Genomic DNA, 17,121 nt, shown 5'->3' on the forward strand with positions numbered 1-17,121 from the left:
CTGGCTTGCCCTATTGGGTCCCTTGGTGGTGGTGGTGGTGATGGTGGTGCTGCTGCTGCTGCTGCTACTCAACTTCTGTAGAGAGCCCCAAACCGAAAACTATAGTCCCAGAGGTGTCCTACGATACATGACCATTCATTCTTGTTGACTTAGAAAAAGCTTATCCTATATTGATTTCTAGCCATTATAGCTCCCTGTCTGTCATAGACATCTAGACATGTTGATTCTCGATAAGCAGGGAACACACAGTGTGGGTGCCTTAGGTGATTCGAGGAGAGAGTGAACGCAGCTTAGAGGCCTGCATCCGTTATTACTTAAGATATGGCAATAACCAGATGGGGGGCGTAATGATTTCGCTTATGTTTCCCCAGGCGACGTTGGTAAGCGGAGCGTTTGACTCAGAAATCGCCGAAGTCGCGATACCCCGGGAACATCTCCGGGAACATCTTCTGCATGTACCAGGGGACATGATTCATATCTACAAAGTCGTCGGCGTGGCTCTCCGGCGCCATCCTCGCCTTGCGCTTCGCGACCCCTTGCGAGCCCTCCTTGCAGAAGTCGCACGCAAAGTCGCAAGGAGAGGATGTGGTCGTGGTCGGGTTCGGGTTCATCATCTGGGTCGAACTGGAGGGGGCCTGCGAGCCCATCTTCTCGAGCTCGAGGTCCCCGAAGAAATCCTTGATCATCTCATGGCGGCACCGGGTGGTGGTCTCGCAGTAGCCGATGACCTTCTGGAAGCTGGCCAGCCGGGCGAATTGATTTTGGACCGTCGAGGCTATCCGGTTGTTGTTGCCGCTGCCACTGTTGATCGGCCCGCCGGTGCGGTTGCGGGCATTCTCGACATCGCGCTGCAGGCGGTCGAGGATGCGGTCCCGTTCCTGGGTGTTGTAGTAGACGATCGAGGCGGCGGCCCGGCCGTCGCGACCGGCGCGCCCGGATTCCTGGACGAAGCCTTCGAAGCTGCGCGGGGGGCTCCAGTGGATGACGAACCGCACGTGCGGGCTGTCGATGCCCATGCCGAAGGCGGTGGTTGCGACGATGAGGTAGAAGGCTGGCGGGATCGGGGGCGGCTTCCCGTCGCTGCGGCTGCGGGATTGGGAAACGGGCTGGGTCGATGTCCATTCGGTCTGGATGCGGGTTCGCTCCTCCGACGAGAGACCGGCGTGGTAGGCTACGGCATGGATGCGGCCGTCCCAGGCTCGGGAGAGCGCGCTCGCGAGCTTGTCCGAGACAGCCCGGAGGGGCACGTAGATGATCCCGGACACCGGGGGGAGCTTCGCAGCCTCCCCGGCGCCCAGTCGCGCCTCTCTGCGGGCCTGCACGGCCTGCAGCCATGCCACGAAGTCCCGGATCTGGAAGTCTTCCGGCTCGGTCGGATCGCTCGCAAAGTCGTGCAGGTACCGGACCTCGTAGTGGATGTTGGGGCGGGCGGAGGGGGTGCTGAAGATCCGGAGCCGGAGCGGATCCAAGCCCAGGAGCTTGATGATGTCGGCGCGGACCCGCGGGGTGGCTGTCGCCGTTAGAGCACTGATCGGGACGGGCGGGTTGGACAGGGCCCGTCGAAACCAGCCGAGTTCCTTGTAGGCCGGCCGGAAGTCATGGCCCCATTCGCTGATGCAGTGGGCTTCGTCGATGGCAATGCGAATCAGCTCCCCCTGGGAGTGGATCGTCTGGAGATTCCGCCGGAAGGTCTCGGTCTGGCAGAGCTCCGGGGTCACATACAGGAGCCGAGTCCTCGGATGGCCGGAGAGCAGGTCGTCTAGGATGACTCGTCTTTCGGCGATCGGCGTGGTGGAGTTGATCGTTGCTACTGCGACCCCAATGGCTTGTAGTGCCTTGACCTGATCTGTCTGCATGCCACCACCTGAGTAAATGGGGCTAACACGGAGATCCTCGAGAGGCTTACCATTAGCGCCAGCAGTGGACAGATTACAACAGTCACTGTGCAAAAGGGCCAAAATCAGCCAACCAGGTTTGGTGCACGGTCACGGAAGCAGGTTAAGCAAAGTGGCAGTCAGGAAGAGTTGGAATGGGCCAACCAACCTCCATGACTGGTTACTGCTGGGAGTTGGAAGCACAGGCTCTTTCCAAACGATGTGTTGGCTTGTAAGAATACATCGTGGCCCTCCACAGCGGCCGTGATCACATCGCGTTGCAGTGGTCTGTTCGTCCCAGATTAGCGGAGCTATCAGGGAAAGAGAGGAGAGATCTAGCACCGCGTACCTGAAAGAGTTTTTCTGGAACACTCGGCGCAGGTAGAAGTCTAGGTCTACTTTACGGCGCTGCAGACCTCCGCTGACCATATTCGCAGCATCCCAAACATGGAAAATTGGGAGTTTTGGGATTGAGGTGAGTTGGGAAGTTCTCACGGAAGCGCGACGCGGTCGTCGAGGAAAGAAAGCGAACACGATACCACGTGATCCAATATTGTGGAATTGCCCTAAAAAAAAGGCAGGAAAATGAGGAAGGATGGAGATACAAAAAGAACTTAGAAGGAGCCAGTGCAGCACTTCGGGTGGAATTCATAAATTTTCTTCATTAGAATGATGTTACAGACACCTCCACTGACCTAAGCTCGTATAACCGCTGTGCAGAACAAGAACACGCCAATGTTGTATCCATCGCTGTGTTCGCAACCAATCTCTCTACCTGAGGGTATATCTATCTATCAGGTCTATATAATAATATACAAGCACCTTGGAAAAGGCCCACCGAAAAGGCAAATAAACGATAATAACAATCACAGATCGCTTCAACGCCACCGGACGTTTTTCATCTGCTTCTCCAGTTCCTCCTTAACAGCCATGACGTCCTGCGCCCTGCGCTTCCAGGGTTGCCAGAGGCGTTCCATCTGGAGCCATACTTCCATAACTTCCTGGGGTCCGCAGCAACGCCCAAACGCGCGGAGGATGGTCAAAATCATGCGACGACCTAAAAATACCCCGTTCTCGATTTGACGCTCCAGTTCCTCCTCCGACGCATCTGAACCAAGTGCCTCGTCGTCGCGTGCTGGCCCGTTGGAGACATCACCGGGCTCGACAACTGTATCGGGTTCCGTAGGTATGACCTCCCCAACGCCCAGCTCTTGCACTTTGATAGGAGTTTCTTTCTGTGGTAAATGGGTGTACAACCCGGCTGTCGCGTGCGGGATCGAGGGTTGTGCGAGTGAGATGTACGACTCGAGCAACGGATTCTCCCATGTGGGACTTTTCCTTCGAGGGCGGGGATGAAATTCTTGTTCAAACCGCGACTTGGACTCATTTAGGGCTCGCAGGTACGTCTCCCATGCCACTCGCAGTCTCTCCGCTGTCCACCCTTCTCTGCGCCGCCCATGATGAGCAAACCCATCGAAAAGGAACATGTATATCAACCCGCGCGGGGGTACAGCGAAAACCTTCTCCATGTCAGTGATGATAGACATCAGGGCTCCAATGTCGCCAGTCTTTTGGGCGTATAAGGACAGAAGGATGCGGAATGTGCGAGTGTCGGGGGTGATGGCGATCGCTCTTTGAAGCGTGCGATAATGATCGGGCAAGTGATCTTTGAGGCGGGCGGAGATCTCTAGGAGGCGATTGAGCCTTTTCGATCTTGCTCGGTAAGTTTTCATGTCGGTGGACAAGTTACCATGAATGGCGTGAGTGCGGGAGCCCGCAGCCTGGTTCATCATCATTTGTCCATAAATGGCTTCCGCTGCTTTCACATCTCCGGCAGAAATGAAGGAGGCCATCAGGCAGTTCATAACGGCAGTGTCAACGATCTCGCCGCTCGAGGCGAAGTCATCGAATGCTTGCCGGACGCCAGTAGCATCATGCTGTTGGCCATGACGATAGATTCTCGACACTTTGCCGGTGCGTCCGAATTGGAGACCTCGCTCTTCCATTTCCTCCACGAGCCGATCAGCAACGGTGAATTGACCGGCTTTGATGGCAATGTCAAAGAGGACGGTAAAAACAACCCCGTCTGACTTGACTCCGCCCCAATGCTCCATCTTCTGCCAGAGACCGATCGACCTTACTAAATCTCTTTTATATACTCTGCCCGATGCCCGTCCTGCGAGATGAATAGCAGAAGTCCATAGAGAACGGGACACCGGGAGCTTGGCAACAACCATATCGTCAAGCAGCGCAAGAAACCGTCGCGCTTCCACCCACCGGCGGTTCTCCGGGGTTGCAAATCGGCGTAGCAGAGCGCCCCGACAAGCTTTCGAGAGACGCGCGACTCCCGGGTAAGGAATATCTCTGTAGAGTCGAAAGATGTACTGATTTGATTTGCTCTCGTCCCACACGGCGTCCCGAAATCTCGTAACCGAATCGAGCTCCACATCATCGCGCGACATAACTTCCTTAGGCGGCGACGCTAGTGCCGATGATGGGCCCACCATAGGTCGGTCCCTGGTGACTAGATCTGCTGCCTGCTCCCAGTCCAGTGAATCCTCGAACAGTGTTTTGTAAAAATGTGAGACGGATTTATGTAGTGCCTTTGCGGGTGTGGTCCTCCCTTTGTAGCCGTACTTCTTCGACTCGCATTTTCCATCCGATATCTGAGTTGTAGTCGTAGTTGCGTCGTTGCGCGTGGGAGAGTTGGTCTCGCTCTCTAGTGATATCTTCTCTGCGACAGACCTAATGTCGTGTTCTTCCCTAGAACTTCTGTTGACCTCCCCGCATGCAGCGAAATTGCGGTTGCCAGAAACATTTGCACTATGAAGTCGCGCGCGAGGACCCTGCGATGGCCTATTCACCCAAACATAGCCTTCATCGTTGTCTTCCTTCGCCCTCAATGCGACTCCCGAGTTGAACATCCGTTGCGTCCTTGGGTGATGCAAACATTCCGGTGACGAGCTCAGACGATCAAGAGGACGCGGTGAGGGAATTTCCCCGGTCTGTCTCAAGCGCCGGTCCTGCCAGCTGACCGTATTAGCTCGGGAAGATTTTTGGGGCAATGTCGAAAATGCTCTGCCACGAGGCGAGTGTTCGCGGCAGTAACCGGCCACCACCAAGGAACCAACGAATACATCGGCTATAGACGCCGCAGTGGGACGGGGCCGTCTGGAAGCAAGTCGTCTGATGGAGGCATTGTAGGAGAACGAATCGGAGGTTGACATGAAAGGGTAATTGGGGGACAAGCACGTATCCAATCGCTGCGAGAAAGGCCGCAGATCGGGCGAGCTCGGAAACCTAGTGGAAGGAGGCATGAGATGACAGACATCGTGGCATTGGATCAGCCATGCATGTCCCGAGGAGGTCTCGAGCAACGATTCCTGGGGAAGTTCAGGCGGCGGGCGTATGGGTATGGGGGATGCGACGGGGTGTAGAGATGAGATGAGAGGAGGGGAGGGGAGTGGAGGGGAGGAGAGGGGAGGGGAGGGAAGGAGTGGAAAGAGATGAGAGGAGAGGAGAAGAGAAGGAAGGGGAAGAAGGCAAAGGATGAGTTCGTTGATAGTGTAACAGTTTCGAACCAAGTCAGAAGGAGAAGAGGAGGAGGAGGAGAAGCTCCGCGTTCAAATTATTATTATGGGTTCTGCACTCGAACTCACAGTCTCTGCCATTTGTTTCCAAGGCGGAGCCGGGGCTGGAGCCAATCGGAGGCGCGCATTGCCAATCAGTGCCAATGGCTCTTTTTCCACCTCGACTCCCGCCAAACTTCAATTTCCTGGCTTCATCAGCAGTGGGCCCTGCCACCACCTCAAACTTATCTCTTGAGGCATCACGGAGGATTGTTCAATCCGCTTTAATTGATCCTTGCCAGCAGGTCTGACCGTCTTTTCATCCCCGGCCTCCCGCTTCCTTCTCACACGTTCACCGGACAGATCCTCCTCTTCCGCCGCCGCCGCCGCCGCCGCCCTCTCCCGATTTCACAATGGGCAAATACAACCTCACAGCGCTCCGCGTGCGCGAAAAAGCCTTTCTACAAAAGGAGGTGAACCAGATCGCAAAATTACCTATCTGGGCCGATGTCATCGGCGATATTCCTCCCGCTCAAGTCCTCGTCCGAAATCAAGCCCACCAACATCAATTGATCCGCCAGCGCTACAAGTGGGTCAGAAATAGCTACGGTGATATGGCGAAGCGTCACGTTCTAGAAGTTCAACAAAAGAAGACGAAGCCGAAGAAGGCGAGCCGCATGTTTCTACCTACCGAGATCAAATACGAGGAGGATCAGCTGCGCAAAGAATTCTTCAAGGACCATCCTTGGGAATTGGCTAGGCCCCGAGTGCTCCTCGAAACCACCGGCAAGGACTGGGTCAACCACGACTGGAGCCGGCTCCAACAGCCAGGGAAGAGGTTGGATGGTGAGAGGTATGCTACCACACTTAACAACGGCTGTTTCCTACGCGTCTTGCCCCCGTGCCATGCTAAACATCATCTGCCTGCGTGTATAGTGTCGTTCAGCGCCAACTCTGGCTTCTGAACAATGTTTTAGGCATGACCAAAAGCGCCGCTTACGACATTGCTCGTCGCGAATTCTATCAACTCCGTCTGCGTGAGGATATCGAACGACGAGTTGCGGCAGAAGAAGCCGAAGCTACTGGTGCTGTCTTTGGACCTACGCAGCTGGAGGTTGGTATGAAACTCGAGAACCAAGAGTATGAGCGCTGGAAGGTCTGGGCCAAGGATGAAGCTCAGATCCTGGATGCGAAACACGCATCAATGGCCGGTCCTGTAGTACCGGACAATGAGGACTCCGTGAGTGTAGGAGAAGAACCTGCTGAAGAAAGCGCGCTTGAGTAGAGCAGTCAGTAGAGATGTATTGGAATCTGGTAAGGTGGGGAGAGAAATTATTGGGATATATTCATGTACACTACGGGACTGTTGAGATCTCCGGGGATTCAATTTGCTTGTACTGTTATCTAAAGTTTTATACTTCTTCTGTTATTGCATTCAATCTCATTTCCTTTTTTTTTATTTCCCTTCTCATTTTATCTATTTACTGTTCGATCAGTTGTTTACTTGGCATTCTTTTGATGTTTCCCCTTCGTGCTTCAGATTTTGTTCTTTCTTTGTCATGGCGGCTACAGTACATCAAAAAGATCAAACAATAGCAGTCACGGGTGTTTCAGGTGTGGCTACCGGGCACGCTCCAGGGGCCAATCAACCACCGACTGACTTATCGCCCGGAGGGTCTTGTCTTTATATTCTGCAAACTACAACTACAACTACAACTACCAACTACAACGGAGACCTCCGTACCTCACCTCCCTTCATTCCCATGTCAATCAATTAACTCGCTGAATTGATCGCATCACTGAGCTGATCAGAGAAAAGGAAAAAAAAGTTGACTAACTGCTATTGCAGTCAGTTGATTTAGCTGTGGCTTTCTTCTGACAGCTGCAACCTTTTTCTCCGCGTTTCAAGTCTCTCTCGCTCCCTCGCTCCCTCCCTCGCTCCCTCTCACTCACTCACACCGTCACGCCGCCCGTCCTTCTCGACTTCGTTGACCTTTCGGGCCACATCTATCGTCCTATCTAAATTTTGTACTGGCCTACAATCTACTCTTCTCACTTCTTGACTTGCTATAAGGACTCTTCTTGAAATCCTCTTCTCTCGTGATTCTCGTGTTGTTCGGATTCGAGCAAGTTCTCGTCCGTTTGAAGCCTAACGAGTGCCGCCCGGGCCTGGCTGCGCGCCTCACGCCAACTGCACGCACTGTCGCCTCCTTTACACCCTCATACTTATCCTTTCTTCTTACGACACCTTACCTAGTTTGATTATACATCGATCATGCTTCGTGCAGGCCACAGAACACATTCCGGAGACATCTTGGCTATCTGAGTGCATGTTCGAATTCCGAACCTTCAATCACGAAAATTGCCAGCGCCAGGCCGATCGCATAGACCCTCTTACTCCGTACATCATCCACTATGTTGTCGACAATGGTGCGCCCGGAGGATACCATTAGGATGCCCTTCGCCTACCGTGGCGACGCGGACAATGACGACGATCGCAGACAATCTTTGGAACAGAGCCTACCGGTCTCGCTCGTACCAGCCTCGTTGGTGCCTGCCGCATTGGTGCCTGCCTCCAGAATCCATGCACCGGCCAAAAGTGAGGATGAGGTAACACTTGTCAGCGGAACCGCAGGCGACGGCAATGGCACTACAGGCAAGCATCCACCAGGACCCCGCTTGTTAACAACCGAGGAGACAATCGAGCTGGCCCGCCGGGCGGTTGAGAATGGAATCCAAGAAACAAAACGCTCGCTTGCTGGAAGTGAAGCAGTCACCGATGTAGTGAAGCCGAAGTTGACAATCGACTTGGGTCACTCCAACATTTCTCGTATTCCTGAGTCAGTCGTGGATACCATCAAGGACGAAGTTGAGCGGTATGTTATCTTTCACCTTCCTGCTGCGACAGACGCCACCTGCATGCCCGGACATGCTGACAACTAGTAGACTCTCGCTATCTAATAACCAGTTGGTTCACATACCCTATCGATTTGCAGAGTGTCGTCATCTACGATATCTCAACATCCGGGCAAACAGTTTCCGTGAATTTCCCAAAGGAGTACGTTCCGGGCATCTCAAATGAGCCTCATCTGCTATGGACTCTAACAATGGTTCTAGGTTTATAAGCTACCGCTTCTCGAAATCCTAGACATCAGTCGCAACAAAATCAGCCACCTTCCGGAAGAGATCAAAAAGCTCTCCTCTCTTAGGGTTCTTTCGGTAATGCAAAACCGCCTCGACGACTTACCACTCGGGATCTCCGACATGAACAAGCTTCAAATTCTCAAAGTTGCTGGCAACCCCTTGCGGTACCCCCTGCGACGACTCCTCGAAAGCTCTGAAACAGAATTTGCCCCCTCGAGCTTGACCGACAACGAGAAGGAGGTTGCAGTAACCGCTGAGCTTAAAAGATTTTTGAAGACAAAACAGCCTGTTGCGCCCTTGGAAATTGAGAAATATGACCCGAGGTATGTCCTCTCGTCTCCACTCCGCAGCACTGAAACTGATATCGCAGGGCTTTTAGCGAGGGCATGCTTGATACTCCCAAACCTCTTAAGCGTGGAATGAGCAGTCGATTCCCTGTGATCCCCAGCACCGGTGACAGTGCCTCTGACCCCAAGTCACCCTCGTTAGGTCGACCACCGCCAATTCCAATGAAGTCCCACTATCGCATCGCTTCGGGGCACAACCCTGCTTTCCACGGTGTTGTACTACAGCGTCCAGGGGCGAAACCCTATGGTGCGTACAATGAGCGCAATCGAAGCAACAGCGAAGGTATTATCCAAGCCTCTCTCGCAGCGCGCAACAAGCGGATGGGAGTCATTCGGAAGAACACAGACCTTGGGACTCTCGACGAGACACGTCCCTATCGGAATAGCCACCTGCGAGGCTTGAGCTACGGCTCGATTCTTCGTACCAGGCCATCTGGCGCCCTATCTAGCAGCAATTCTTCCAGTCCCAGCAGCCCAAGGGAACGCAGGCGCTTGAAGGACGGGTTTGTGAATCGAATGTCGAGTCTACCGGAACAAAAAGCAGAGAAAGTGACAGCCGAGCCCATTATCGCAAGCGCAAAGTGCATTCTATTCGCTCTCTTCCAGATTCAATCCAATGTCACGTCCTTGATAAGCGTCATCAAGCGTGAAGACGCCCGTCGAAATAGCCTCGAGATTGTCTTTTACAATGCTTCTACTCATGTCGATCGCCTCAACGAGGCTATCGAGAACGCAGAACACTCGCAATTTGAGGAAGCCGACGTGGCACGGTTGGCCAACGAGGCTGTCAAGCGAGAATGTGAGACGTGCATTATCGCCTACACACACGTCGGCACACAGTTACGAAACAGTATTGACAAAATAGTCACGAACGGCGAGTCGTGCTATGTGCGTTCTCTGATTCTCATGATATTCGGTAGCATGGTTGAATTGCGCAATGCGTGCGCACATCTTGGAGTGCCCATCGAAAAGGGCCCCAAACCAGCTGCAAAAATGCCTGTTCCAGAAATTAAGGAGTCCGCAGGTCCGGACCGGTTTCTGGGGCCAACCGTGACACCAACCAGGGGAAGAGAGCAGTCGTTTTCGACACGACGCTACCGAAGTGACACAACAATCCAGCATCCTCAGATTGTTATGAATGGTCCTTTCCACGCAGCATCGCAATACCAGTCTGCTGTCAGTTCACCAGGGTTTGCCCCGACGCCATTCAGTCTCGCCACACGGAGTCGGTCCAGTAGCAGATCCAACCACATCATTACTTCCATACCGTCATCACTGGCAACCCCTCGCTCGGGCGAGTCATTCCCTGCGATCCCTAGCTCTGTTATACCCCGAATTAGTCCGATGACTGGACTAGATGAGATTGAAGAAGAGCGTATCTTCGAGAGAATCTTCGGTCAGCTCAACTCGGCATGTAGCGCTGCTCTCCAGGGATTGCCTGTGGCATTTGCTCAACTGGTGCGATGTCTCGAACTAGCTGAGCAAACGCGCAAGTCAGAGGGTATCGTCATGCTTTGGAAAAATCTCATCCACCGCTGTCAGGTGTGTCTGGATGTCTCAGAGGGCTTGGGCTCAAGGCTGTCCAACATGAAGGTGAAGGAACCTGGTGGTGGAACCCGCAACACGCGCGAGTTCTGGCAACACTGCAAGGCATTTTTGCAGTCTTTCGTAGACCTTGTCATTGACATGAAGGAGGTTCGAAATATGAAAATTCTCCCCAATGACATTGTCAACATGCTTCGTCCCATCCAGAGGTCGAGCAGAGAAGCCGGACGTATGATCGATGCGTCGCCCTGGTCTTTTCTTGCAGATAACCCCAGCAATCCAACTCCCAACATCTACGGACCTCCTTTGCAGGCTCATCATTCACAGCACCAGACCTCGGTATCGACGACGAACACATTTCATCATGGCCCTAATTTATCGCCATCGGTCCATCTTCCTGCAACACCTCTAAGTGCCGCTCTTGGTCCCGCTGCGCAGGCGACCGTTCCCTCTACCCCTGCCAGTGCATACAGCGACAAATTTTTCGAAGGGGATGTCTTCCAAAGAGCCGACTCTTTGCTCTCGATGCCTAACCAGGCCCCATTCTTCGCACGTCGCTGAACAACAGTCTTCATCATCAACTTTCTCCGGTCTTTGTACCACTGCTATAACCTGATGCTTTGACAGCTGGTTTCACGTGGCCACAAAATTGCGTTGTTCATGGCTCAGTGAACAATTACGACATGATTCAATGTCCGCCGTATCACCTCTTCTTACCCTTACATGCTTTCCACGATCTTCCAGGCATCCTTTGTAACCCTATTTGTGTCGCATATTTGAATGTTTTTTCACACAGACACCAGGAATACAGGGGCACATCGACTCAGCACTCTAAAACAGGCGGCGTACGGCTTTTCCAGCGTTCAATTTCTACTGGGGAAGGACTTTGCATAGCGTGCTCTATCCTTTTTGTTTTTGACTATGCATTATGAAGATCAAGGCGAAATGAAATCCATCATGTATTTGTTTTTTCCCCCCTGCGATTCCTACCTACTGATAGAGAGGGGCACCAATCAAAGAAAAAAAACCATAGATACCACCACAACTTTTCGAAAGCAAGGGAAAGGGCACCTCTTGTTTCCTCGCTTAACATGACAAATTGCATCAAAAACGTGAAATTTTCTTGCTGTTGGTGCAGCAATCACTTTGCAAACCTAAAATTCAATAACCCCCCTTTTCCAAACCGTGGGGTTGTGTTTTTGTAGTTTGTGTGTGCTTGTTTGTTTTTTTTTGGGGGGGGTGGGGGGTTTCTGCTGCATTCCTCCCAACACTTCGCCCCTACTGCATTGCATGCATCATGCAGGCTTCCCCCTCCCCCTCTCCCCCTCCCCCTCCCCCCAGGAGAGAGATTCGTGGATGTGCAAGACATCCACGCACTGACCTACAGGATACTCATACATCTATGGTACGGAGATGATCGTTCCCTTGTGAATCTAGATTTTGCAAACAAGCGGAATCCATAGTTCCCATTAGCCCTGCTGCTTTGCCAATCCCCTTCGACTGCAGCAATTAGCGATTTGGGTATCTTGTCCTATCTTTACATATACACATTTATATATCTTTACTGCGATCGTCAATCCAATTGCGAAGAGTCCAGAACAACATCCCTCACAAAAGCAAACATTTCTCGGGGCTTCTTAGCAAATACCGCATGGCCTGCGCCCCAGAAGAGATGGTAGGTGACACCTCGCGAGGAGGTCCAGAGACCCGCTGCCACCGATGGTGGTGATAATGGGTCATCACAGCTACTGGTATCTGCAGGGCAGGTGGTATCAGAGGAGCAGGAGGAGGAGGAGGAGGAGGAGGAGGAGGAGGAGGAGGAGGAGGAGGAGTGGTTTGGATGACGCAGGAAGCCCGCATCGTCTACATGGAAATAATTACCCGTGAACGGGCGCGAGAACCCCTGGCCGCCGTGCCAGGTCATATTCTGCAGGGCCAGTTCAATGCCATAGTGATTGAGGAGGAAGTCGCTGTCGCCGGCATAGACGTGGAGGGCGATGTGGTGGGTGGTGATGAGGTCGGGGAGGATGGTGTCCGCCGGCGGTTGGGGCAGTTGGCCGTCTTTGAGGACCAGAGTGCGGATGGTGTCGTTGCAGGGGAGGTAGGTTTTCGGGTCTGGGTGAGGAGTGGTGGTGGGCATGGAGGAGGAAGAGGAAGAAGACGGGGGAGGAGATTGCTTTTTGGTCTCTGAGGTGGTCGGATTGGAATTGCGACTGTTTGCCGGGGATGGAAGATGCGAGGATTGAGATGATGAAGGTTGGGAAGATACAGGGGAGGAAGGAGACGGAGGGAGCAGATTCAGTGCAACTTGGACGTCGGATCGGCTGAAATATGAAGATAGTAGGGGCAGTGGGTTGAGGTTGGTACAATTGTTGGTGATGTCGTACACGTCGAAACACTGATGGTGGTTCTGCGCGGTGGTGGAGAGGTATCTTGATGCTGTGGAGAATGTCGCGCAAGACCCATCGCAGGTGGTGGAGTTAAGAATGGAGGAGAGGATTTCTTCGGGGGTAATCAGAGGGGGTTGCATTGCTGCTGCTGCTGCTGCTGCTGCTGTGTCGCTGCTGCATGTTTGCTGGTCTGGTGTCTCTTTATCGTCCTCTGCATCGTTGGGGATGGGGATGGGTCCCTCGGGCGGATATTGTGCGGCTTGGTGTAGGATTTGGTCAAATCTGCAGATGGAATCGCCTTCAATGAACGCGTCGAGAATCTCGGGTGGAACTCGTAGACGCGATTGCTGGGAGCGCATGTATGCTACGGTGGGGATGGTGGACATGGCGATGGAGTTGCCAAATGTCGCATCCCCGAGGGAGATGGAGCGTAGATGAAGCGGGAAGGAGGCCTGATGGTGCACAATGGCTGAGGCAAGGTAGGGGATGTATATACCGGCGTAGGACTCGCCCATCAGGTGGATCTGCTTGGACTTGAGCTGAGGGAAATGGGCGAAGAAAGACTGTAGCCATGCGTAGAGGTAGGACGTCACTCCCTCGTTGTCGGACAGTGGATAGGGCTCACTCGCCGTGGACAATCCCGTCCCCACGGGTTGGTCGATATACAGAACATGTCCCAGCTGCGTCCACGAGTGGGGATTGCGCTCGAGCTCGGTGGACTTGCCAACGAAGGCAAATGGCCCATTGCCAGACAGCAGTCCGATCAGAGACGAGCATCCAGGCCCGCCATTGAACCATACTAGTAGACGTTTGATCAGCTATTTAGCTATTGCGGCTGGATCCGCAAAGAGAGACCAACTGATAAGGTTATCATCATGCGCAGGGTCTTCGGCCTGGAAGAGCCAGAAGAACAACGAGTTGCCGGGCTCGGTCTCAGGAACAGGAATCCGACCGGCCCAACTGGTAGGAAGAGAAGAGGCAGGGACGTCTGGTAAGGAATGAACCTCGAATTGGGAGATGTCCAGCCGACTCGGAGGCAGGAATGCCCAAAGCATACGGATCAAGGCGTAGACAGCGACCAGATTCATTTTCTCATTTTCTCATCTTCTCTTCACTCCTCACTGCACTACAAGCACTGTCGTAGCGCTGCTTGACTCCATCTCCATCATATTACAAACACTGTTGTGAGTCGCCGTACTTATAATGAGTATCCCGATATTGCTCTCAATAAGCTTGAGCTTATTGAACTCTACAAAGAGTCACGGGGTGGCGCCGACTTTGCGTGTCCGAGCTGATACTGGTACAAACTACACTCTGGAAATGAAATAAGTAGTCCATGATGATTCCGTGGTTCTGTCTTACCTCGTTGTCTACTACTAAGAATCTGTTGCTCAAGAGTTGATGGAGTATAGCGAATCACCTGATTTAGGGCCAGGCATGCGGTCACGGGATAGGCCCTGGCTTCCCAAAGAGGAAATCATCCATCATCTCCATATCATCCTCATCTTTTCCGCTTCATTGCCTAGGCTCAGTCGGTGAAAGCATCAAACAGGCAAGCAATGCGCGGCGGAGTTTCAACAAGTCGCAGTAGACATATATGTCAATACAAGATTCATCATCACTCCATTATCTGCCCGCCCTGGCCTGACAGACCGGAGGAAGTTCTAGTACGGACTCCGTACTCCCCCGCCCCGCCTGCAACAGCGCAACGCGGAGCCAATAATGGCTCCAGACTTGCGCAACGTCTCGACTCTCAACTCTACCCTGCAGCCTTGGGGAAGCAGAAACGGGGTCTATCCTAACACCGCTTCTCTTATGGCTTGCTTGCTAACGGGCTTGGCTTCTCTCCCCCTCCCCAATTGCCACCTCGCCGTCCTGACCCGGGATAATGAGGCGGCCACGCGTGGAGTATCTAATTGTTGTGACCAGTGCGCAACAAAAGTGAGGCGCTAAGCCAGCATCAACCACAGAATCTTTCTCGCCCCTTTATTCGCAGAGGAAAGCCTCGAATGGTCCAGCCACATTATTCGCATGACGTTTTCGCCGTCTGCCGTCTGTTATTCGTTCTTGTCGGTAACCATCACTTACGTACAGCGCCTTCCATGAAGCGACTCCAACTGCAAGTGCTGCGGATCCAATGTATTATACCACTTCTTAGCAAGTACTGGATAGTTTCTCGGTACGGAGTAGTAGATTGACTTGCCGGGGCCATCCGACCAGAACCTTGAGCATCAGCTTCCTGCCGGGAAACATACTCGGAGTAGACATGGGAAGAACTACGGTACTATACAAGCCATTGCTGACTCGGGTTGACTTACCGATGCTACCACGCGTGTGATCCACCCCGACCGGGACTGTTGGGTTATCAATGAACATCGACGTCAATCTACATATCAATCTGCTAGGGTGGATAGATCGGGGCTGTCCCCATGTCCCACCCCAACCCAAGGGAGGAGCGAGGAGCGAACGGGAGGAAACTAAACACGGTCGCGGGCGCCTGTGAAGTGAAAAGGGGCTTCTGTAGCGCAAGAAGAGTTCCCGCCGGCGGTCACCGAGCCAGACTCGACTGCAGTCCCGAAAGTGTCGGTGGGCAAAAAGCGGATCCCCCATCGCTAATCCGCCATGCGATAGTAGAAGAAGAATGATGGGTTTGACGCCCGACTATGGGATTTAGACCAATCGGCCGGTTTCATCTAGGTTTGCATGACAGAGGAGAGATGCAGCGTTGCCGAAAAGTCTTGGATGAGTACCTATGGTGCTAATTAGTGCACACGAGGCCAAGCAAGCAAGCTGATGGATGGCATGATGCTTATGAGTGCTGATGCTCAATGATCTATCGAGATCCCATGCTGCATAGTGCCTGCCGTTCGGCGCCCTGGGATAGGGGGGAAAAAGCAATCACCCACTACTTCCAGATACTCAATTATGTTTAGAGACTGGATGACAGAAATCACCCAACCTGCATGCGGAAGAAGTTCAAAGATCCAACTATGGCACGGAGTACTACTCACTCATACTTGCCGGTTGTTAGTTATAGTTTTCCGTATGGAATGTCCGGCCATCCCCTGCTTGGGATCTTTTCTTACTCCGTGCAGAGCCAGTCTCGGTGCAGAGCCAGTCTCCTGTTCATCACATAACTACTAACAAATAATCTGTAACAAAAGAAACCATACTGGAACCAAAAAAAAACCTTCACAAGAACTCGGGTTTAGATGGATCCGGTCTTAGATCCATCCGAACACAGTCAACGGCAGGCTGCATCCATCTGCTTTGCACATTGCCATGATACAGCGGGAATACACCGAATTGCCCTCCTATCGAAGTATCAACGGAGACTATCCCTCCTAATACCTTTGGATTTGTTTTGGTTCCTCCCCGAATTTATTGCTCTATCCCACCCAGACAGAATTCAATTGAGTGGTGGCGTTCTGCATGGGTTAGTTAACCCGTTGAACCAGTTTGAACCAGTTATGGGGAGCGGACTCCCTATCACATTTGGGATCTCCAGGCCTTTTCCACCGTGCCGGGTAGCAGCATTGAAACCGGCACACGCCCGAGGCCTGAGATCGCACACGATACCGTGCCCTGCCCTGGTTGTGAGGAATGCTGCTGCTGCTGCTGCTGGGGTGGAGTCAGGGATTATCGCCGCGGGAATAATTGACTTTCTTTCCCTTTCCCTTTGCCTTTGGTCTTTTCGCCTTCCACTTTCTCAACCCTCGCGCAGTGATTAAGGAATGAATGAATGAATGAATGAATGACCGATTGATTGATTGATTGATTGATCCTTTTTTTCCCCACACCACCTTGAACTAACCATCGGGCCAGGCTTGAAGAAGGGCAATGCTCGTTAAATTAACCTACTAGTACTTAACTTATTGTACAGTCGTTGTTGTCTTCATCTTTCTTTACTTCGGCGTTTCTTCTCTTCAAGCAACCCACGTCATCCGCTATGTGATGAAGGATTGCTGATGGAGAATTGAAGTTATAGTTCCCTCCCCTTTCAGCGCAGCTTCCGTGCCCGTTCCCAGCTGGTCTCCAGGTGGTTCGCAGAGCCAAAACAGAAACCGGAAAGTTCGTAGTTGCTGCAAGCGTCTAGATTAGATCAGCCTCACTTTTTCCAGTGCCCCTGCAAAAGGCTCAGTTGCCTCTCCTCCCTCTCATTTTTTCCCTTTTTCTCTCTCTCTCTCTTTCGCTCTGACCAGTCAGTTTATACGGTTTAGTCTCTTGCAATGCGGTAGTGCAGGACTGATCT

The 17,121-nt window shown here is 52.7% G+C and overlaps 5 protein-coding genes across 5 annotated transcripts; 2 read left to right on the forward strand and 3 right to left on the reverse strand.

Annotated features, from left to right (window-relative positions):
- Positions 1–199: 199 nt before the first annotated feature.
- ASPACDRAFT_1863358 (putative RecQ family helicase RecQ) lies at positions 200–2,339 on the reverse strand. The gene is made up of 4 exons (XM_020197819.1): positions 2,224–2,339; positions 2,044–2,162; positions 1,907–1,941; positions 200–1,850 (listed from the first exon to the last, which is right to left on the reverse strand). Exons 1-4 carry the CDS (start codon positions 2,301–2,303, stop codon positions 399–401), a joined length of 1,686 nt encoding a protein of 561 aa, XP_020060113.1. The 5' UTR covers positions 2,304–2,339; the 3' UTR covers positions 200–398.
- A 164-nt stretch (positions 2,340–2,503) lies between these two features.
- On the reverse strand, positions 2,504–5,541 carry ASPACDRAFT_111810 (pentatricopeptide repeat protein). Its single transcript, XM_020195587.1, has one exon. The coding sequence runs from the start codon at positions 5,189–5,191 to the stop codon at positions 2,753–2,755; it is 2,439 nt and encodes an 812-aa protein (XP_020060114.1). The 5' UTR covers positions 5,192–5,541; the 3' UTR covers positions 2,504–2,752.
- A 141-nt stretch (positions 5,542–5,682) lies between these two features.
- Positions 5,683–6,944, forward strand: rsm25 (mitochondrial 37S ribosomal protein mS23). The gene is made up of 3 exons (XM_020204416.1): positions 5,683–5,748; positions 5,807–6,296; positions 6,380–6,944. The coding sequence occupies exons 2-3, from the start codon at positions 5,857–5,859 to the stop codon at positions 6,726–6,728; spliced, it is 789 nt and encodes a 262-aa protein (XP_020060115.1). The 5' UTR covers positions 5,683–5,748; positions 5,807–5,856; the 3' UTR covers positions 6,729–6,944.
- Positions 6,945–7,870: 926 nt separating this feature from the next.
- Positions 7,871–11,040, forward strand: ASPACDRAFT_39398 (putative cell morphogenesis protein Sog2; the record flags this gene model as incomplete). The annotated part of the gene is made up of 4 exons (XM_020200582.1): positions 7,871–8,319; positions 8,390–8,501; positions 8,561–8,910; positions 8,958–11,040. The coding sequence occupies 4 exons, from the start codon at positions 7,871–7,873 to the stop codon at positions 11,038–11,040; spliced, it is 2,994 nt and encodes a 997-aa protein (XP_020060116.1).
- A 1,012-nt stretch (positions 11,041–12,052) lies between these two features.
- cp9 (putative serine carboxypeptidase) lies at positions 12,053–13,957 on the reverse strand (the record flags this gene model as incomplete). The annotated part of the gene is made up of 4 exons (XM_020199078.1): positions 12,053–12,234; positions 12,325–12,594; positions 12,694–13,668; positions 13,729–13,957. The coding sequence occupies 4 exons, from the start codon at positions 13,955–13,957 to the stop codon at positions 12,053–12,055; spliced, it is 1,656 nt and encodes a 551-aa protein (XP_020060117.1).
- Positions 13,958–17,121: the final 3,164 nt, after the last annotated feature.

Source organism: Aspergillus aculeatus, assembly GCF_001890905.1.
Source record: "Aspergillus aculeatus ATCC 16872 unplaced genomic scaffold ASPACscaffold_2, whole genome shotgun sequence".
NCBI lineage: Eukaryota > Fungi > Ascomycota > Eurotiomycetes > Eurotiales > Aspergillaceae > Aspergillus > Aspergillus aculeatus.